Source organism: Pipistrellus kuhlii, unplaced genomic scaffold, assembly GCF_014108245.1.
Source record: "Pipistrellus kuhlii isolate mPipKuh1 unplaced genomic scaffold, mPipKuh1.p scaffold_m20_p_10, whole genome shotgun sequence".
Lineage (NCBI taxonomy): Eukaryota > Metazoa > Chordata > Mammalia > Chiroptera > Vespertilionidae > Pipistrellus > Pipistrellus kuhlii.
The window spans coordinates 53,529,556-53,553,437 of record NW_023425405.1 but is presented as its reverse complement, the minus strand read 5'-3'; the positions used below and the strand labels follow the sequence as shown (position 1 = coordinate 53,553,437).

The 23,882-nt window shown below is 39.8% G+C and overlaps 1 protein-coding gene across 2 annotated transcripts in view; it reads right to left on the bottom strand.

Moving 5' to 3' along the window:
- SUGCT (succinyl-CoA:glutarate-CoA transferase) overlaps positions 1-23,882 on the bottom strand; it is a 432,199-nt gene that overhangs the window by 347,592 nt on the left and 60,725 nt on the right. For both annotated transcript variants that reach the window (XM_036424491.2, XM_045578608.1), the window contains exon 9: positions 18,487-18,582. In XM_036424491.2, coding sequence (XP_036280384.1) covers positions 18,487-18,582 — 96 coding nt within the window. The remainder of the gene's footprint in view (positions 1-18,486; positions 18,583-23,882) is intronic.

Below are 23,882 nucleotides of genomic sequence, written 5' to 3'. Positions count from 1 at the left end.
ACACACAATCACATTACTGTTAGTACATTATGCTGAATACCAAAATAAATCTAACAACCCATTCAAGGAAACAGGAATATGGTTTGTTTATTTTTTCCCAAAGGGGAAAATAAGCAGATAAAAATTTTTAATGTGAAATCATAAGAATTTGACAAAAGAGATTATTGTCACATTTCAGAATGAAAAATGCTTTTTAAGCATAAAACCAATAATAGGTCACAAAAAAATGTTAAATTTAATACCTAAACATAACATTTTATACATTGAAAGCAGAAACAACCTGGGAAAGAACAGTTACAACACTAACAGAGAGGCATAATATTGTTAACCTAAGCTCATAAGACTTATACCAGGATAAATAAAAAAACAGAAATAATTTGTTGTACATTTAATAAATAAAAAACATTCAAAGTTCTTAAAAATATAACAAGTGAAAATAAAACAATGAGTATGATTCACCTATCAATTAGGCAGAGATTCGTTGTTGTTAGTCCTCACCCGAGGATATTTTTCCATTGATTTTGAGAGAGGGGAAGAGAGGGGGAGACAGAGAGAAAGAAATGTTGAAGTGAGAAAGAGACATCAATTGGTTGCCTCCCACGAGGCCCAACCAGGGTCAGGGATCAAGTCTGCAAAGAGGTACATGCCCTTGACTGCAATTAAACCTGAGACCCTTCACACCCAAACCGGCTAGGGCAGCAAAGATTTTTTTTAAACAATAGGTAACTGATAAGTAAAAGGTCGACATGAAAAGTATTATCTATTACTATTCCTAGATATGATTTAAATTTATCTATTATTTTATTTATTTATATTAGACATTGTTTTTAAAAGAAAGAAAGATAACAGCACTAGAATAAAGAACACTGGAACAGAAATTTTGAAGATTTTCTGTTAGGCATATTCTAAATGAGCCGAAATAAGTGAAATCACCAGGGGTCCTCTGATAAGTCTTACCATTAAAAAAGAGCATCGACAATAATATAAAAGGCCTCATTAGAGGAATGAGATGGTCAAGTGGCACAGCCTCCACTTTGCGACTCAGAAGAAGCAATATTTGAAAGCAAGGCTCTGAGAGGAGGCTCCAACATTTGTACAATGACAACATCAAACAGAAAGTAGAATGACAAGGTCTAGACTCCAGTACTTGGAAAGGACTACTATGATGCCAAAAAGTTAGTCACTAGAGCAACAGCTATATAATTATACAGGGAGAGGGGGAAAGATTATTCCTTTGATATAACAACCTAATCCTCTAATGCCTCCTGAATCTAAATTTATGTCAATAAGCATTTCACACGAAGATTTAAAATAAAGGTTTTGAACAGCAACCAGACTGTGGTGAGTACTAACGAGAAGTTAAGCCACCTATTGTGTTTGCCAGCAAACACCAGCCAGCAGAGATGAGAACTTAGTTCTAGAATACAAAACGTGGTTGCTGGAAAGATCTGGATTCAAGTCCCAAGTCCATCTAATTTGTTCTATAAACCAGGCCAGCACATTCTGTGAGATAGCATGCTGATAATTATTATAGATGAATATCATGAATTACGAGTACACAAATTTATTTACATTATGCAAGTAATTATAATAGCTGTGAGTTCATAAGCTAATGACAATTTCTAACAACGAAAACAATAATAATCTTCAGAATTAGTATAAAACAGATGAATTAGTATAAAAATTTGCAATACACCTGAGAATAAAAGGTTGATGCAGTTGTTTGTATGTATGGTTTGTGACTACAGAACTTACCCCAGAGCTTAGCCTTAAGATTTATCAAATAAATAAATAAGCAAGCAAAGAATATTATTAACAGTCATTACTTCACATAAAAAGTTTCTTATTGTGTCACAGTTCTAAAAAAAAAAAAAAAAGAGCCGAAATAGATTCTTTCAGGGCTGACCAATAGTTATGCTGGGATTAGAAAGTGTCTATACGGGTAACATCTTTCCCAGATATTTTTTTAAGACTCCGGAAAATGGAATGCCAAACATACACAGTGTGCACACTTTAACCCCTATGAGTTAAGAGATCCTAGCAACTATTAACTAAACAGAAGTGTGTTGGTTTGTGTGTAAATAACTTTATCATTGATTCCTCGTTTGAAAGTGTGTCCCTCAGGTTATTTTCTGAGATTTGGTCTCACCTTATATTACTCATCTTCATCTACAAAGTAAAAGCTTTTGTCTACATGGTTCCTCAGGTTTCATTTCGTCTCTGGGAATGGCAGGAAGTAGGACCTGAGAAACCATTGAGCCTGTTATTCTATTAATTCCAGAAAGGTTGCTTTCAGGAGAGTATAAAGTCCTTCAGGACAATTAGAGCTGTTAAACACTGAAATTGTCTCTCTTGTAAGAAGTGAGCTCCTGCCCAGGCTGGTTTGGCTCAGTGGATAGAGCATCGGCCTGCAGACTCAAGTGTCCCAGGTTCGATTCTGGTCAAGGGCGTGTACCTTGGTTGCGGGCACATCTCCAGTGGGAAGTGTGCAGGAGGCAGCTATCAATGTTTCTGACTCTTTATCCCTCTCCCTTTCTCCCTGTAAAAAATCAATAAAATATATTTTTTTAAAAGAAGAAGAAGAAGTGGGCTCCTTGTAGCTGAGTTGCAGGGAAGGTGGCCCAGCACTGGCTCTGGCCTCTCCTGTGCCAGGTGAGCAACTGAACCATGTCCCCTCCGAGATCCTATTCATGCTTTCCATGGACCACTGTACTAAGCAATTTCACTTCCACCTCATTTGGTCCTCATAACAATCCTTTGAAGATTAAGTCAGGGTTCAAAACCAGGTCTTCCTCACACCCGTTTTTGATAGATGACCGTCAGAACCAAAGAATGTGAGCCTCCATGGTTTGCTTCAAGTGCATCTTTTGTTTTCAGAACATTCTGCCAGCCTCCTCCGAAGGCTCAACTACAATGACTCCAAATTCTTCTCTTGGTTCCTGAATGAAATCAGGTCTCTAAATAATTCAAAGCCCACAATTCTACACCTTCAACCTGCTTTCCTTTTCCCTAAATGGGTAACATTTCTCACAGAATGGTCCACCTATCCAGTCTTTCAAAAGCTTATTCCTCTTATCATCCCACTAGCCAAAAGAGCTGCATCTTGCACGCCCAGAAATATCATTGTGTACGTAGTCTTCCAGGTTATCTACAGACACGTTGAATAAAGTGGCCCGGCGGAAATCCCTGGAGAGGCCTCACTGTCTGCACGTTTCCATCAACATCAGGCTCATACATCCCACTTTTTGTTGCCTGTACTACACCTACGGGCGACAAAAAAATCACTCCTCCTACCGTGGTAACACGGTTTGGAATAGATCTGTTGTGAAGCTTTGTAACTGACTGCCTGATGGTCTAAACAAACTACGTTTATTGTTGTTGTTTTCCTGGTGCTTTACTTACCTCCTAGAGCAATTCCAGCATGTTATAGAAAAACAACACTTTCCTCCACTTATTATACTAAGTGGTGAATGATCCTACAACTTTTGGAGTCTAGCAATATGAATCAGATCCATTAAGGCAGTAAACTGTAGGGTCTTCTCATTGGAATGGAAGCAAGAGTTGGAATTCTCTAATAGTGAAGTGCCATAACTTATCTCATATGTTTGGTCACCGTTTATCCCCCTGGGTTTCTTCAGAGCCTTATAATGGACTAGAGACCCACTACATGAAATTTGTGTGAGGTGGGGGGGGGGGGGTGGGGGTGGGAAGGGGGATGTTGGTCCCTCCTCAGCCCAGCCTGCACACTCTTGCAATCCTGGACCCCTCAGGAGATGTCTAATGCCAGTTTAGGCCTGATCGCCCCTGACCACTCTGCCTGCCTGATCACTCCTAACTGCTTGCCTGCCTGTCCGATCGCCCCTAACTGCCTGCCTGCCCAATCGCCCCTAAGCACCTCTGCCTCAGTCCCCGCACCTGGGACCCAGGCTTCCTCCTCTGGCCGGCCACAGGCACCCAGGACCCCGGGCGGCTTCACCCGAGCCTGGCTTTGTCAGGAAGGACATCCAGAAGGACATCTGGAATGACATCCAGAAGACAGCCATTATATCTGATCTAATTAGCATATTGCCCTTTTTCAGTACAGGGTAAACTTTCAGCAATTTCCTTATATTCAGCATGTCAATCAGGTAGAACATCCTGCTCCCTCGCCACTATTTGATCTCATACTACATCTCCGACCTCTTTGCTTCAAAGTGGAAACTTCTATGTTTCCAAAAGGACCAAAGCAAAGAATTCATTGAGACTCGAGATCTTTCTTCCCCGTGGGCACATCTTTTACCCGCTGACCATCAAGAGGTCCCACTGATTCTCCAGCTGACCTTCTATCTTTCATGTATTTAAAAAAGCTTTTATTTCTGCATCGCAGTCTCTTTTGTGCTGTTTCGTGGATTCCTTTATTGTCTGACTGGCTTCTTATTTACACTTGACCTACCACACTTTGACACCTACCCTATTCTCACTTGAACAATCTTTTTCTACTTTCCCCCCTACTTTCTGCTTCTTTTTTTACTTTATGAGATGGATGTAAAAGTTTTTATATAGACTCCTAATCTTTGGTATGTGACATATTTTCCTGCCCTTCCATTAATGCGTTTAAAGCACTTCCAAGTTTCCTACAAATTACAAACTTTTGAAACTATTACTTTTAATTTTAACTTAATACACACATTGATTTGATGATAGTTCCGTTCTTTAAAACTCAGCAGTAATGTGATGAGGATTTTTTTTTTTTTTTTTTTGGTCTTTTACTTCCCTTCCAAAGGTTGAATGTAATTGAGTTGTGAGCATTTCTACAATAGTCACAGATAACTTCCTGCACCAATCCCAGTCTAATCTTGGAGCCAAGTCCAGTGTAAGTTCCTTCTTTCCTTAATTCCAAAACTTGCCATATGAAGCAGACATTTGTATGAGATCTTTCTAGTCTCTGAATAGGATCTCCCTCATAAGTACTTTTTGGTCTAATTTTCCAGCTTTATCAATAGAATGTCAATATCTTTATCCCATTCAGTTGGTCTCTGGTGGGGTACCTTAACCTGGGGTTCGGGGGCAGGTCCCAAGAGATCTGAGAAGCCCCTGAAATCCTAGGCTGAGTCATTTATGTACACTGGTATGTGCACTTTTCTGAGAAAGGATTCTAGTTTCCACCAGTTTCTTAAAGCAATTATGAGAGGGGGGAAAAGTTTAAGAGTCACTGGTTCATAGTGTCCCTCTTATTACTGAGTATAATAATTTATTATATAAATTTCTCATTCACCGAGAATTTAGTTGCCCTGCATTATGATGCACGTTTTTGTTTACTGATTTTATTATGCTTATTCTGACTTCATCATTTCTATATATAACATGATATGATCCTATCAGTTCATCCATCCCTACCACATCTGTATAGATTTTCTAATACTGCAGTACCAGTTTTCATTCGTTTCTCCCAAGTTTCTCCTTCTACCAAATTGAAAATAGAATTGGACCCTTACTTGCTACCAATCATTTTGTCCTCTCTTTTGAATACCTCTAGAGTTTATGCATCCAATATGCATTTAAACACTTGGGTCTTTGGTGTTCTACAAAGCTGTCTATCTTCTGTGTGTATAGATGGATGATTTTTCCACCCCCATCTTCATCTCACACAGGACACGATCCCCTTTTCCTTTCACTCCTCCTCCCACGCTCTACCACCACCATCAACCTCGCAAACTCTCATGCTTCCCCTGCACTTACCAACTTTCTCCCAATTTTTAGGTTAAATTCTAAGCTGCCACTTAACAGATTTGCTACACACAGAGCTCATTTTCTGACCCCCCACATCAACACAACACCTCAATGCACCATTATATTTGCTGAACAAACCTCAGATTCTTTTTGCAATCTGCACAATAACACCATTATAAGTTTTGTTCCCTACCCCCCGCTTCTTTGAACTAGGACTGAACTTACTGACTTAACTCCTTGCAATGGAAATAAGAATGATGCGGTAGGGAAAAAGAAAAGAAACAATCTATGTCCCTTTTAAGGGTTTTTTGTTTGTTTGTTTGTTTGTTTGTTTGTTTTGGAACATACTTTAAACAATGACCAAAAACATATTAAAATTTACTATGTAAAAACAAAATCCAAATGCAGCTTCCAAAAGTCTAGCAAGAAACATGAGTAGGTTTTTAAAATACACAGTGCTCATAACTCTAACAGTTTGTATCCTTTTCTATGAGGCAACGCATTGTCCCATCAAAATCTCCACCGTTCTTCACCCACAGAATAGCATCCAATGAAACCACAGGGCTGCTGACATGGATCTGGGAAGACCTACAAGGATGTGTATAGGACCTAATCAGGGGACGTCCCAGTGGTCCAAAGGTATGAATTACAGACATCCAAAGCCTAGATGTCCTCTTCACACCAACAAGGTCATTCTTAAACAGTACGGATGTAAAGAGCAGGCAATCTGGAACTTACGTTACAGAAATAATTGGGATTTGGCAGTTCAGGCCTCTGAGTTTGTTTCTCTTTAGAAACAATGTTTAAGTTGGCAAATAGGATCATGAGCCAGCCTGTGATATGTCCGTGCTGACAGTGTTAACGGTGCTAACAGTTCTGTTAGGCTTGGTCACCATTTTATAACATTGAAGGGAGTTTTCATGGAACATTCCAGTGTCTGTTGCAAGCACTTCTCTCCTCGTTGCAGTCTTCGGATCAACATCCTCCCTGCCCCTCTTCTACTAATCTGCTCCCCATCAACTGACCTCATCACACACCTTTTCCCGGCAGCAGGAGAGGGAGAGGCCCTCTGGGCCTGGGGCTGTCCTCTTAGAGAAGGAGTCCTCTTAGGAACAAGGGCTCCTCCAGCAGCTGGCGGACTGGCTTGCATCAACTGAGAGATGGAGACAGAGCAATAGGTCTGGGGTCCTTGGTGGGATGATGGTGATAACAGCGACCATCTGCCGAACATGCACCGTACGTGCCTCACTCTGTGCCACATATTTTATATGCACTAATGCTAACGGATGGTCACTGCCACCAATTTAAATGCCAACAGGAATCCCCAATGTGGGGTGCAGTGAAGAAGGGAATGTTACTCAGGGCAAACAGTTCAGTAGTGCAACAGCACAGCCATGAGAACAGCAGGGCTGTGGAGCAGCTCAATGGTCATACAGCATGGCTTTGAAGCCAGCAAAGTACAGAACAGCTTTGAGGCCAGGTGGTCCAGAGGGGCCAGGCCTCTCTCCAGGTAGCCGGGTCCGCTCCGTGATGGTCTGCTTCACTCTGTTCTGGAGAGAAATCTTCAGGCCTTCAGTTTAGTCAGGGAGACACAATCTCCATTGAAAGTGCATTCTCCAAACCAGGGAGGAGCTGGCTTATATGGACAGAAGTTCTGAGCCCTGGTCCCTGGTCCTTGACTGGTCCATACTTATGCAAATGAGGGCTCTGAACCCTCGCAGTATGGTTGGCCCAAAAGCCGCTGTCCTGATTGGTTAAAATAGAACCACTCTGATAGGTCAGAGCTGTGCTGCTCTAATTGGATGGGTAAAGTCTCAGTCCTATTGGTTGGAGTAGGACTCCAGGAACTCCTTTATAAGGGTTGTCTCATAAGGCAGAATCAGCAGGCCGCTGCGTACAGAGGCAGGCAGTCCAGCCCACAGGCAGGCTTCTGGGTGAAGTGCAATTTGCATGCGAGGCAGCTAGGTTTCTGCTTTTTTTTATTTGAGACACTACGAGCCCTTCTTAGGTGTTTTTTCCCACCCCCAGTTCCTCCTCAGGGCTCACAACTTTCTTGATAAATCATCAGCAGCACCCATTCAGTAGGTACTATTACCTCTTTTACAGATGAAAAAGACAGCTCAGTGGAATGAAGCAATTTGCCCAAGGTCTATCTGACTCCAAATGCCGTATTTTTAAAGAATACATCTAAGTATGCTGCTATATCTGGCAGCATCTGGAGTCTGAGCAGCAATAGTTTTAAAAAGAAAAGAAGGAAAGAAAATTCTACAGTAAAGGGGATAGTGATGTAAAATCCTATCACTGCAGAAGCAGAAATTCAGACTGTGTCTAGGAATAGAAATGCAAATCTTAGGTTTATTTTCCATAACTTAGACACTGTTTTTCAAATGAAACTGATTTTCAGTAAAGTGCTTTAAAATTAATTCTGTTCCTTGTCATCAGAATCACATGATAACAAATGGTGCTACAAAAAAAGGTCTCTAAAACTTAACAGTAATTACTATGGCCATCTTAATTATTTTGAACAAAAGAAAATTATATTCAAGCTAAAGCCACATTGTTTTCACATAAACAAGAACATTGACTTGACTGACATCAATCAAATTAAACTTTTCATTCACTTAGTGATATGATAAGTTAAATGCTCCCACTCACACCAAGAAAAGGAAATACACACACTCACAAAACACACCCAAGCATGCACACACCTCTACTACTTTGGTGACCTGTTTGCTGCCCTTATTAACTTAAACAGATTTTTTAAAAATATATCCTACTGAGAAGGAGGAGCGTTTTGCAAGAGGCTGATTTATTTCAAGAACAAACTTTTCTCAAGCTGGGCAGCTGGAAAAAATATATATATTTTTTAACCTGTAAAAATTGAAAATTTTAAAGCATCCTCCTTAGCCTTTTCACCCCTTTTCCTAATACGCAGGCCTAACCAGTTGTTAACAGGACTTGTCCTCGGGGCCTCATCTGTCTCTGAAAGCACAGCCTCTCCCTCTGGGTCTTACTTTACCTGTAAATGTCCCTAATATTCATCTTCATGACTGCAACTAATGCCCGACAAGATTCCACGGGGGACACTTTTTTCCCAGCAAAAGTGGACTTGATCTCTTTTATAAAAACCACCCTTGAGACACCCCAAGAATTCAGAAAGGTCAGCACTTCCTCCAGCAATCACATAAGCGGCTGCTGCTTCTTTCAGGATGCAGTGTTGCTTTCTTTCTGCTCTCGGTCATTTCTACAGAGATCAAACTTGTACATTTATTCTATGCTGAGCCAGACACTTAGAGCAACTGCAGGATCCTCAGTGCTGACGTTATATAATAACAGAATAACCCAAGCAGTCGGGGGCTTGAAGGAAGGAAAGAGACAAATGCAAGAGTGCTGATTCCACAAAATGAAAATCATTCCCAGGAATCTCTTTCTCCAGGACGTTGAACCAAGGAAAACGGTAGTTTTACCTTAAATAAAATATCAGTAGCTCTAAGGATGGGGAGGAAATCATCTAATAATGTGATCATGTTCCCAGAGTCTTCCAAGTCCCCAAAGAAAATTGCCATTCCATTACCAGGTTACAAGAGTGACATCTAGTGGACGCATCATATAATGACCAAAGGGATTCCACCTGTACTTCAGAGCAGGGCTTCTCAAAATCTAACCTAACAATGAACCCTGGAGATCTTGTGAAAATGCAGATTCTGGTTCAGGAGAAAAACGAGAATCTATTATTTCTAACAAGTTTCCAGGTGGTGCCAACACCCCCTCTCGCTGGACCACTTAGAGTGGGTAAGACCTAGAGCATTTAACACCTGCTTTTACTTCTCATGGGGGAAAAGGAGGGTGGAGGGGACAGCATAGGAGGATCATTTCCAGGTAAAAATTAAGTCAAAGGCTGGAAGAGGTTAATTTGGGGGGGGGGGGGGGGTTGGAGGGGAAGGGCCTATGTAATACTTTCAACAGTAGAGATTGAAAAATAAAAATAAAATTTTATTAAGTCAAATGATTTTTTACCTGTTCCTATGTCACTAAGCCCCACTCAACATGCACACTCACCACCTCCTGTCTAAGAAGACTCCCTGTACTGGATTCCTTTTTCCTACATTCCAGAAACAAAACCAAGAAGGTAAAGAGCCCTCTTCGCAGCCACATTTATACGTGGGCACGATTAACATAACATTTCACAGGTGTCCTTTTTACTATTCTATCAATATTTGCCCAATACTGGGTTATATTATAAAAATCATGTCTGCCCTATCAGAACTCAATTCCTCCCCCCCCCTCCCCACCATCCCCAAGATTAACTGGCACCTGAACAGGGAGCCCTCACGGTACTGCGTAAGTACTAAGCACACTGACTCAGGGTGTCAGCATTTGCCCTGGGCACCCCTACGAACAGAAGAGGACATGTCAATACATTTAAATCCAACTGTTTCCAGACTGGGTCCCATGGGATTTATCTGAGCCAAAGAGCCTTGGCCTCCAGGCAGAGCTACCAGGAAAGACGTTTAGCTCTAAAGTAATGTGCGCACCCCTCCGCAGAGGAGCTCAGTCAGGCCCCACACAAACGCCCCCGGCCAAGGCCTCCAGCCCAGGTAGAAGAGAACCCTTTCCTTTATTCTGGGTCACCCTTCTAAGAGCCATTCACATTGAGAAAAACCAGTCTCTCTTTCCCCAAACACACAAAAAATGCACAACACCCACTTTCTAGTCCAGTAGAATCCTTTAATACAAATCCATTGATCTAGAAATTGTCATTTTCAAGCAGTGGAACACATATTTAAAAAAAAAAAAAAAAAAGTAACCCTTGCTGGTGGGCTCAGTGGTTAGAGCTTGGCCCATGCCTCAAAGGGTGGGTTCGATTGCCGGTTGGGGCACATGCAGAAGGCAGCCAACTAATGTTACTTTCTCACATGGATGTTTCTCTCTCTCCTTTCTTCTCTCCCTCTTTCTGCCTCTCTAGATTCAACACAGGGGTAGGTATGTGTGTGTGTGTGTGTGTGTGGGGGGGGGGGGGAGACAGGTCCTCAGGTGAGGGTTAAAACAAATAAAAAATAAAAAGCAGAGCTGTTCTGGTTGAAGTAGATTTGTAAAACTCAGATATCTGCCTACCAGATTTCTCCCAAGGCAGAAATCTGTCTCCTACCCCAGGCCCCTGAACATGCCTCTTCATGCCTCAAATATTCCTTCACACCCCAACTTCTGCCCCAATCCACCAACTTCACAAACTATAGTTTGGAAACTAGAAACTATAAGCCTCTAAAACCAAACTTCTATATTGCTCTTTACACAGACTGGAGCAAGAGATGTTTCATGTGACTTAATTATAATTCTAATACAATTTTAGCATATGCAATCAAAGCATTTATTCAAAAGATGTGCAACCTGATTTTCTGAAGGAAATTTGCTTTTAAGTAGTAATTAAAGATCTCTGTAATGAGTAAACAACAGAATTGCTCATATCTCTTCAATTGCTCTTGGCAATCCCTAAAGAAAAAATTATGTAGAAGAAAATATCACATCACTCTTCCTCAAAAGTTGGTTGAAGATACAGTGTAGTGATTGGGGGAGGAGGGTAGAAGAGGATATAGGGGAGATAAATGGTGATGGGGGAAATGTTCTAATAAAAAAAAAAATTCAATTGACCAAAATAAAAATTGTTGATCAAAGATAAAAAATGAAACTGAACATGCCAGTTTAAGTAAGTAGCATTGCATGCATCATCTACTCATACAGTTATATCATACTAGAGGCCCGACACACAAAATTCGTGCACGGGAGGGGGGTATCCCTCAGCCCAGCCTGCACCCTCTCCATTCTGGGACCCCTCTCACAACCCAGGACTGCTGGCTCCCAACCGCTCGCCTGCCTACCTGCCTGATTGCCCTTAAATGCTTCTGCCTGCCAGCCTGGTCACCCCTAACTGCCTTCCCCTGGCGACCTTGTCACCCCTAACTATCATCCCTTGCAGGCCTGATTGCCTCCAACTGCCCTCCCCTGCTGGTCTGGTCACCCCTAACTGCCCTCCCCTGCTGGCCCAGTCACCACTAACTTCCCTCCCTTGCCAGCCTAGTGACCCCAACTGCCCTCCCTTTCAGGCCTGGTCCCTCCCAATTGCCCTCTCCTGCCAGTCATCTTGTGGCAGCCATCTTATGTCCATATGGGGGCAGCCATCTTGTGTGTTGGAGTGACGGTCAATTTTCATATTATCTCTTTATAATGTAGGAGAGTCTCCCTGCCTTGGCTGGAATCCCAGCTACAACACTTACATGAGATGCTGGCCAAGTTACCTAACCTCTCCACACCTCAGTTTCCTCATTTGAAAGTAAGGACAAGAGTTATACTTATTTCACAGCATGATGTCAGGAGCCCAGCATGCCTCCTGGGCTGCCCAGTCACCTGTGTGCTCAGGACAGTGACAGTCCCAGGCACTCCTTTCAAAGTAACCTGGATCTTCAGATAAACGGGTTTGTTTTTGTTTCAACAAGAATCCCAAATTCACAAGGATGAAGGCACACATAAGCTTTAAAGCAAATACTACATAAAAGCTACCTCACCAAAAGCTTTAGAACCAAAGGTGCACGGGAAATTCAGGCAATTCATTCCTTAATTTAAAAAAAAACAAACAAACAAAAACTTGAATATTCTAACTTGTCAGTGTGAAGTAATCAAAAAGTTTACAGAAACATCTAATGTATTTGCTGTCACCCACACTTTTATTCCCAATAAATATCCAGGTATTTCTTACTGGATTATCAAACTACTCTGCAATCTTAAGGATGTAAGAACAAATGTTTAAAATGTTCTGTGGTTTTCTCGCTTTTTAAAACTGAGAGAGAAATCTCCACAACTTGGCCATCAAAGGGGTGTGCTTGTACCTTTTATAGAGAAAGGTCCCCTGCTCGGAGACTTCTCAGAAATTACTTCTGAAAGCCACTTTGTCTTGTTTCATTTAGTTAATGAGTTTACAGTAAATCTACATTAACTAGACACTTCAGCAAACTAGAATCCTTCCCTAGTCCCTTTGAAAACTGAGCAGCGTTGCTATATATGAAGCTCCTCAAACTGTGTAATGCCATCTTGGGCAATGGCTCAATACTACAATTTCTGAAAAAGATCTGAGAACAGATTTTTAAGACAGAAAAGTACCGCAGCGTGTTATATCTTTATTTTCTCTTCCCTTAAGCTGCCATGGTGGTTTTCATAAAATTATTCCATAGTTTCCTATGACTATTATACAAAGTTATAATTATGAGTTTAACTACAGAAATCATACCAGGAGTTACCTTTTACTGTACACATATTAGACTCAGGTACTTCACGAAACACAACCACACACTACCTCATTTACTTCCTTTGTGAAACAGAAAAACAACTATCATGATTACCTTTTTTGGACAGGAAGAAGCTAACCTTAGGGCGAGTAAAAGACTCGTCCAAGATTTCACAGCCACTATGTGGTGGAACCATGAGTCTAGGTCTGTCTGACTCCACAGCTCAGACACTCCCGGTTGTGCCTGCCATATTATCTCTGAGTTTCTAGAAATCAATAGCCCAGTTCTTCCTCACCTGGGAGCCTTCAGGATCTTAAATGCCATTGGGGGCTCAAGAAATTGATTATTTGATTTATTAGGAGCTCTGCAAAAGCATATAGGGGAAAACCTATAATTGCCCTGTAGCTCAGAATTCAAATACACTACCCTAGCAAGGTTGCCTGTTAGGTTTGGTACCTTCTAGAATCATAACAAATAAGTCATTTGTCAAAGAAATGATAAAAATAAAAAAAAAGATTACAAGAACTCTACCATCTGCCAAAGAAATTAAACGGCAGGTATCCACCATGTATCAAACACCAAAAAAATGACCAATTTGGAAATAGGAAGAAAACAAGTTTTGAAATCTTAACTTTGACTTTCTAGCTCTGGTCATAAGAAAGTTGCTCAATCACTCCAGGTGTCCCTCTCATCAGAATAAAATGAGAAAAGTGTGTGTGTGTGTGTGTGTGTGTGGGTGTGTGTGTGTGTGTAAATGTGTGTATATGTGTATTTATTTAATCCGTTACATAGTATATGTTCAATGGAGCCAGCATGATATTACTGTCAATAACCAATGCATCAATTAAACTAAATATGTAATACCATCATATACTTGTTTAAACTATACTTTCAAACTTTAGTTTGGATTTATTAGAGTTAAGGTTGGGGTAGGATTAGGGTAGAGGCAAGGGTCAGGGCTCAGTTCCGGGTTAGGGTTATGTTTTGAGTTAAAATTAGGTTAGGGTTAGGATGAGAGAGTTCAGGTTACAGTTGAGGTTAACACTGAGTTTGAGATTAGCGTTAGTATTGGGATTTGAGTTATCCTTGAGGTTAGCATGTGGTTTTAAATTAGGGGTAGGTTTAATGTAAAAGCTAAGATTAGGGTTAAGTTTAGGATTTAGGATTAGTGTTAGAATTTGATTTTGAATTAGGTTTTGTGTGAAGGTTGGGGTTAGAGTTAGAATTAGGGTTAGAGTTGTGGTTAGGGTTGAATTTATAATTAGGATTAGGATTAGAGTAAGAGTTAGATTAGAGTTTATTGTTTGGGTTAAATTAGTGTTAGGTTTAGGTTGAGTGTTAGGTGTAGGGATGCTTAAGGGTTAGGATTAGGGGTTGAGTTTATGACTAGGTTTAGGGATAGTGTTAGAGCAGAGAGTTAACTTGGAGGTTAGGGTTTGTTTTAAAATTAGATTAGATCTAGGTTTAGTATTTGGTTAAGAGATAAACTAGTTACATTTACAGTTAGCTTCAGGGTTAGGATTAAGTTTTTACTAAAGTTGGTGTTAAGATTTGAGTTAGAATTATGGTTAGGATTACAATTAGCATTGAGTTTAGGGTTTGTGTTTAAATTAAGTTTATGATTAATGTTAGATTTAAAGTAAGAACTAAGGTAAGGTTTAGGTTTAAGGTTAGGGTTAGGTTTTGAGTTATGTTTAGGTTTAAGATTAGATTTAGAGTTAGAATTATGGTGAGGAAAAACTAGTTAATGTGTTAGTATGACTATGTTAAAAAGGAAAAAGTCACAACAAAACAGATAGATGCATAATATTTACATTTTGACTTATTAAAAAGTCCTTAAGTAGGTTTTAAAAATTCCCAAGGTTACTTAATATGCTATGATGTAACAGCATTTTGATGTTTTCTAAGGATTGACAGCAAAGTGCTATATCTCTTCAAGCTTGTAATTTACTGCCTGTTCGAGTCTCTGCTTGTGCCAAGTTAAATACATGGTATGAAGTCCCCACCAGAAATAACATGGCACGGCCTCCTGCTTCTCTCATTGGTTGAATGAGGCCCACTGAAGAAAGGGAAACAGGATTTTATGTAATCATCTGAATAACTGTTTTCTTCAATTTCTTGAATTAGAAGCTACTGGGATGGGGGTGAGGAAATTAAAAGAAATCCCCATGTAAATGATCAGGCCATCAGAGAAAATTTCACTTGAAGTCCCTACATTTGAAAGGCAAAAAAAAAAAAAAAAAAAAAAAAAAAAAAAAAAAAAAAGATTATTCTTATTAATGAACTGCTCAGAAAGTCAACTTTTCCAAGCGCCCACATTCTGAGGCCTCAGAGTACTCTTTGCCTGTGAGGCACAGATTGTATTGCAGTATAAATGGTGGAGTGCTTCCTTCCGGCAGACCCCACCCAAAACTCTTCAGAGGAGTCTTGTAATAGAGAACATGAAGACATGGGATGAGAGATGAAAAAAGACATGGCATGGGATCCAAGGAAGGTTTCTGGGTTTAAGGTGAAAGATATGATCATATGTTTATCCATAAATGACAGAGGAGATGACATGCAGGAAAGGGACGATGCATCCATTGTGATAGAAGGGAATGAAATGAACTACTTATGGATACACATGTAGAAGTTTGGGAGGTACTGTAAAGAAAAAAATTGCCGAAACCGATTTGGCTCAGCGGTAGAGCATTGGTCTGCAGACTGAAAGGTCCCAGGTTCGATTCCGGTCAAGGGCATGTACGTTGGTTGCAGGCACATCCCCAGTAGGGGGTGTGCAAGAGGCAGCTGGTTGATGTGTATCTCTCATCAACATTTCTAGTTCTCTATCTCTCTCCCTTCCTCTCTGTAAAAAATCAATAAAATATATTTAAAAAAAGAAAGAAAATATGTAGTCGTTCTCTTCTGCTTACATCACTTTTGAATGAAATAAGAAGCTGAGGGTGAGGAGAAAGGGGAAAGACTTGAGTAGAGAGAAGATGTGAAATAGTCATCCCAGAAGTAAAGATGTAGGTACATGTAGGATAGCTGGGTAAAGCTGGGAGAAATTTGAGAGAGGCAGTCAAATTCTGAATTAGACTGTATTTACGTTTTCTTCTGCCCATATGCAGGCATAGAATACTTTCCAGACATTTACATTCTATGCATTCAAGGTTTATGATCTTTCAGATAGGGCTCAGCAAGACTAGAGGAGAGTGGACTGGGCCTCTTAACTAATTCCTAAGACCACCAGAGTCTTCCACTGTAGACCTTCATATCAAAACTCAGACAACTCAAATTAGATACACAATAATTATTCTATGAAATTAAATTATAACTATCCTCGTGTTCACCCATAAAAATATTTCCTAAATATATATTTTTAAACTGTAAACAGACCAGGCTCTGTAAGTGTATCTAGGATCTATCTTGGTATGCTTGTTTCATTTGAGCAACATTTGTATTTGTTCTTTAGTCATAGAGCTGAACTTTACCAAGAGAAAACAAATCAATTCTGGGCTCCTGAGGAAAGACCTTAGCAGACCTCCTCTTACTTCTTACTAATAATAAAGCTGCAATCAACTAGATCAAATAAGCACATTACCCATTTTATGTCACTGGGACAATTCAAGCCAAAGACGTACCTTTGCCGTCTTCAAAGAACAAAAGCATGCACACACACACTCACAAATAATAACATCTTTGAACTACAGTTACAAAAGCCAAAGAGTGTAAATTTCTTTTTACATCACAATGAAATAATTGAGAGAACACCAAAGATGCCAGAGCTCTGGTGCAATAGATAGCTGAAGTGTTTACAAAACTTTTTTTAAAAATACATTCTATTTTTTAAAATAAGCAAAAGATAAACTGTAAACCTTCTACATGAGCACCTCGCTATGTAACGTGAGTTGGAATTTCACTGTAAAGCCTTCCAACTCATAAATGCTTCCTCCATACACATCAAAAAGTGAGGCTGAAACTGCCATTATTTGAGATGAATTCCCACAGGTTCTAACATTGTCCCCTGTTAAAATGCCCTTGGCAGGGATTTCCATTATTAATGATGAGCATAAATCAATTAGCTGATGAGACCCCTTAGCTAGGAGCAAGTTTGGTGGAGTCGAAGGAGGAAACTGGAATCACACATTTTCCTATCAAAGGTACCAGGCTCTGAAAGAATACTCCACAAGGAGGCAGGAGGTCAGAGTCGGAGTCCATCTAACCAACCTAAGTGCAAGCTGTCTTATCTTGAAAAATGAGAAGGCTGGATTTGATCATTTCTAGTCCAAAAAGACCACTTTATTGATGGGAGGTAGGTCTGGCTAGAAGGGTAGGAGCAAACACAAAGGGCTAAGGAGAGGGGAAGCAAAATGTGACCCATGGTGGTCACACAGCCACACTGGGAGAAAAGAGGGAAGAAGCTAAAGAAAACGCCTCCACAATGGTAACTTTGCCAAAAGATTAACTAAATGTGCTAAAAAGAGAGACCATAGTTTTACAGGAAAATCATAGTGACATCTCGGGCATAAAGACCATAAATAGCAATAGAGAGAGAATTGTGGAATCACATTGGGTCACCGCTTTCTTTGGATCTGTATTAAAAAACTGAAATGAAACTAGTTTTGCCTGAGGAAATACTGTTCTTAAAACTAAAAGGATGGTTAGTAGTGTTGATGGGTTTCCTGACAAATGGAAAATGCTGACTTTTATGTGTTCTGTTAAGAGCACTAGCACTAAAATGACTATAGCAAAATTCACTCCCTTCTTCAACAGAAATTTTATAATATCTTGTATGTGCTTCTACTGGGTATAAAAAAGGACACCATGAAAAAGACACCTCTACTCTTAAACTTACAACATAATGCAGAAGATATGACAAATACATTAGTAAATACAATGAGATCTGATACAACGGGGCTAAGCAAAGGTTAGGGGTTTGGAAGAAGAGTTAGAGTTTTCTGTTTTTGCTTTTGAAAGATCCCAGTTCCTTCACACTTCATTCACACTAGCCAAAGTCAAGAATTTCTAAGGACAAGTTTAGACACTTAATAAAGAACAGCAGTTCCTGAACCATCTGCTTTGCTCAAAAACGAAGATCTGTCACAGGCAAATTTTCATTTTACTCCAACCCTGTGAAAATATTATTGTCAACAGGGGTAGGTAACATTTGGTTTATAACTGACATAGTGAACAAACCACGCTTTCTCAAATGGCTACAATTATAGTGCCTCTTTTGAATGGAAAAAAAATTAAAAAGTAAAGCAAACCATCCTGAATCCAAGTTATTCACTTTCAGCGAGTTTCTTTGATCCATTTAAGTGTCCTGTTACTAATCTTCTGATGAAGAAATGTGCAAAACACAGCATTTACAGTGAACAACAGAACCTTGTTATAGTTAGACAAAGATATATGACAGGACACTCTGAATGTTTTTTTAAGGAAATCGTTTCACAAACTCATACCATACAAAACTGCAGGTTCCAGCAGCCCCAACACTATATTGTTGTTGTATTCTTACCTGGTAGGGAACAATGCTGCCATGAGCTGTGCCCCAACGTTTTGCTTCTTGTTGGCCAATAAGATAATTAGCAGCGACCTGGGTTAAACATGCCACCTATCAGAAAACGAAGAAGAAGAAAAAAAGTCAGTGTATCTATACTCACTCATTACCAAAAGGTTATAATATGCAAGTTCTGGCTTGATTTTACTTTATGTCATTGAAGAAGATAAGAGAAAGAAAAAGAAACTCCCAACAGGTTAGAAAATATAGGTATCACCTTTCATCATACAAAGCAAGGAAGAGCCGTGTTAGATTCGTGCATGAGACCAAGTCCTGCATACTGGTCACCTGAGAAGTATAAATACCAGAAACATTAAGCTCCTGAAAAGATCGCCTGAAGGCAGAAGTTGCCCCGGCAGGTGGAACCTGGTCAAGCTTTTAGCATCAAAGCCTTAGCAAAATAAATCGGCAATCATACATTCCCTTCCCCTCTCCTCCAGTCCTACTTCCCATCAAGAGGATGCAAAATGAGACTGTGCCATCGCTGAGCAGGTGAAGCAAAGTCAGGAGGCACATTCCCCTAAACTTGTCATTACATATATAGACAAATGAACTAACTAATCTCTATTTTGTTTTTAAGTCCATTGAGTCAAGTTTTCTGTTCCTTGCTGCCTAACGCATTTCTGCTCACACAGAGAATCAAGATTATTTATTTATTTTCATTCAGAGTGAATCACCCTCATGGAAACAAAAAGCACTGTAAGTTTCCCAACTTGCTCTGGCCTCGTTATTATACCTATTTCCATGTTCAAGAGGCATAGTTCTATTAAAGGCGTTATCTAAAACTGACTCCTGCAACATTTCATATGCAGATCTCGAAAATCCACAATAATTCAACTCCATGTAAGGCTAGCATGAAGATATTAACTTAATTCCTGGAGATCTGCCACAAGGAACTATGTTCCAGTGAAAAGCCATGCCTTTGAGGGCCCAGGATTACGGAAAGGAGGTGACCTAATAACAGCTTTTCAGTTTCCAGAAAAAAATAAGGCATCTTGACTTCTAATATCATCAAGAGATAGCATGAGCTTGCTTTTCCCGTTATAAATCATTGGATGTGACTAGGAATCTATCAGGCCAGCAAGTCAAATACATTCCACATTGAAACTGGCTCCTGCAACAACTCCAAGGGTGATTTTTCAAGGCATGGTGCCACACCTATTATTGCCCTCTGCCTGGCGTGGCACCTGTGCCTCCTACCAGGGCCATCCATGGGGCTCGACCTGAGTGAATCTCCTTCAGCAGCAGCCATTCTCCTTTAGCGTGTTCTTGGGATTTACACTGACTTTTATGTTCATTTACTGCTCTGTTGAAATTGGAACTGCCTTATGGCAGCTGGTTCGGCTGTACTGCCCAGGTGGCAAAACTAATAAACTTTGAGTCATCCACTTCTGGACCTCCATCTGGTCTTGGGCATTTGAACCATGGAGCATTCCAGGGCTGCCTGGGGCTGCCTAATGTTAATCACCATTTCACAGATCACTTCTGTGTCTCTCAAAATGGAAAACCAGATCAACATTTTGTAGTGAAAATACACTGGATAGGAAGTCCAGGTTCATGGTTTCTAGTTTCCGTCAACCTCTAAATAGTTGTACAACTGTAGGTATATAATTTGATTTTCAGGTACATTCTCTATAATATCTTTGACATTTGACCTAAACCAAATTTCAGTTTTTTCAAGCTTTTTATATAAAAGAGCAGAACTCCTATATCAAACCACGTAATACAGGAAATCCTAATCTATAGGATATTTTTTTTAAATTGAATAATTATGAAGGCTGTGTTTATTAAAATACATTTCATTTTCAAAATTGAGCATTAGCTGTTAGAGTGGGTATACATTTGTGGGGACACCCTATGTATGTACATAATTCCCCCACATGCTCTGACTGACGCAGAATCAGATCTGCAATGCCACCCTGGGCACATGAACACAGAACACAATTTGCAACACAGTAAATAGCCTTAACTTTGCTTCCAAGTTCTCTACACCTCTGACTCAATTATTCTTCTTAAAAGTCTGGCTGATAAAAAGATAGCAGGGATGCGATAGTAGTAATTTTCCTGTGAAATTGAGAAAACTTTCTCCAGTCTAAGGTTTTTCTATTTTATTACCTTTAAGAAAGGATCTTCATTAATCTAGTTATGTTTTTGTTTTGTTTTTTAGGGGGGAGGGGATGGGTCAGGGAGAGGTTGTTTTTTTCAAATACATTTGGTTAAAGCATCCTCAAAGGTGCTCTGCTCCTACTGGAGGCAAAGAATCTATAATAATAAAAGTATAATATGCTAATTAGACGAGATGTCCTTCCAGATGACCTTCTGGACTAAGGCTGCGAGGGAAGCCCGGGTCCCGGATGCCAGAGGGAAGCCAATGCTGGCAGCCAGGGGAAGGGAGGCCTGCTTTTTTTTTTTTTTTTTTTTTTTTTTTTTTTACAGAGAGGAGGAGAGAAGGATAGAGAGTTAGAAACATTGATGAGAGAGAATCATTGACCAGCTGCCTCTTGCACTCCCCCTACCGGGGATGTGCCCGCAACCAAGGTACATGCCCTTGACCGGAATCAAACCGGGGACCTTTCAGTCCGCAGGCCGATGCTCTACCCACTAAGCCAAACCGGTTTCCACAGGAAGGCCTACTCTTGCATGAATTTCATGCATCAGGCCTCTAGTTCACATTAATAAAACTAATTCTTTGCAAGCAATTAATCACAAAAGGCTTAGTATATCCACTTTTCTAATCTCAAGGTCAATTGATAATTAATACATCCACGTCAGCAAGAGCTGCATAAGATAGTGGGCTGACTGGATGATCACAGGTTAGTCTTAAATCCTAGACTGACCTGAGACAACAGCCAGGGGTAGGCATGGGGTGGACTGTCCCTGGCTATCTTGTCCACTACCTCATCCTTTCTTCTCAATTTTGGCTTCTGTGTTTCTGTTCCCACCTTGATAGTCTGTCTTTGACAACTATTTAATAAAAGTAGCCGCATTTAGAGTTAGTTTGAATAAAAAGAGTCAGAACTCATCTCACAGACTATTTCTAAATGGAATACTATATCCATTTTCTCCACACAGTGCTGACTCATGAAAACAACAAACATTTCAGAATACCGTGTTCTCACTGGGCAAACAGATTAAATAAGATTTGAAGCCAGATGTCATCCAGAAACAAAATATGATTTATCAGTAAATACTCAGAGGCAAAGTTGGAGGGAAAAGAATTATACTTTGAAAAAAAGAGAGCACTGTGCTTAACTTAGTAACCCAATGTTTAAAGGGGGTATTATAGATCTGAAAGTAATCTACTATTTACAGGATTTTTTTTAAGGCAGGAGAAAGGGGGGAAAGTGATTATGTATAAAAAACCAGAGGCTTCCTGGCAATTAATGACAAATTTTGCACAACTCAAATGAACATAGGATGTGACTTTTTGGTTAATAAGTATATACTGTATACCCATTCTAAATATTGCATTATGACATTATTTTCATCCCCTAAACTTAGGCTCATTATTTCATCATGTGGATGCTATATAATTTACTCAGAATGTTGCCTTTATATGATTTCATCTAAACAAAAAAAAAGGCTATCTTTGATTTAATAATAATCATTCTGACAACAAAACTATTATTTTAATAACATAGTGGATCCTTAATGTTCTTTGTTTCTGACCAGAAAACCAAGGGGGTGATCAAAGTGGATCTCAAAGGGCAGAGTCACTAAAGGATTGAGGAAGAAGACACACAATTATTTCCCAAAGCAGCTTCTTGGTATCAGTCACCACAAGTTTCACTCCTACCAAATAAAGACCAAGCTGCAATCATAAGACCTTTCGTCTCCAAAAGGACAACCAAGTATGATAAGCAAAGTGGGAGAAACAAGACTAGAACTATGGTCCATGGCATCAAAATGGGTAATTCCACCACCCTGCTCTCTTGCATATATTCTGGCCTCTAACTAAACTGGACTAAATCCCAGTCGTGCTTCATTTTTTCATTTGCCCATATCTCTATTCAGTCTTCAAAATCCACTTCAATAGGATCTTACCCATTAAGTTCTCCCACCACTGAAGCACGAAAATATTTTCCCTACCTTCCTCTCTCTCTAAATTCAATAAAAACATATTTTTAAACTGTTAATTATTATAATCCAGATGTTAAAGATTTCCTTAGTTTTCACCTGATGTCTTTTTTCTGTTCCATGATACCATCCAGGTTAACTAATACATTATATGTACTTATTGGCGCCTTAGCTTCCTGTGGCTGCAACAGTTTATCATGCATCCCTTTTTTTTATGACCTTGACAGTTTCAAGGAGTGGTAATGAGGTATTTTGCAGAATGTTCCTCAACTGGGAATTTTTAAAAGGTTTTCCCATAATTAGACTGGGATTATGGGGTTTTGGAATGAAGACCACAAAGATAAGCGCCATTTTCAACACATCATATCAAGGGCTTATATTATGGACATGATTTATCACTTTTGGTGTTGAACTTGATCACCTGGGTGAGGCCGCGTTTATCAGGTTTCTCCCCTGCAAAATTACTCTTTTTTCTTTTTCTCTCTCCATTTAAGAGGTAGGCGGCTATGATCCTCCTTTTAGAGGGTGTCTATATAAATGATTTAGAGTTGTGCACAGGAAATCTGCTCTTCTCTCCTATTTATTCAATCATCTACTTATATCAGCACAGACTTATTTATTTTATACTTTGGATTACAATGGAATACTACTTTATTTTGTTGCTCAAACCATTCCAGATTTGGACACTGGAAGCTCTCTCAGTTGGTTCCTATGTCCCCTGACAGCCTCCCCATCATTGTCATTTGTTTTTCGTGTGTCTTTTCTTTTTTTTTCTTTTAGCACTCTCTTCTTTGTGGCACTACAAGATGCTCCAGGCTCATCCTTATATGTCTTATTCCATTCTTACGGGAAAGCATAAAAAGAGGAGGAGTCCTAGGGTAAGGAAAGGGACCTACCATTTAGTTTAGGGTCAACTCGCACCTCATTGGTTCACTCATTCATTCAAAAACCTTGACATCACACCTACTATGTACCAGAAACTATTCTAGGCACAAGTGATCTAGCAGAAAACAAGACAGATATGGTTGTACTCTTATGAAGTTTACATTCTAGTGTAAGGTACATTCAGACATACACAAAGAGGAAAATATCAAGAAATGATACGTGATATGAAGAAACTGAAACAGAATCACAGCGAGGGCTCTTCTAGACTAGCAGGTTAGTGAAGACCTCTTTGAAGATGTGACATTGAATCTGAGACCTGGAAAAGCATGTGAAAATCTAGAGGAAATCTTTCTAGGTGACAAGATCAACCAATTAAAAGACTTTATTGTGGA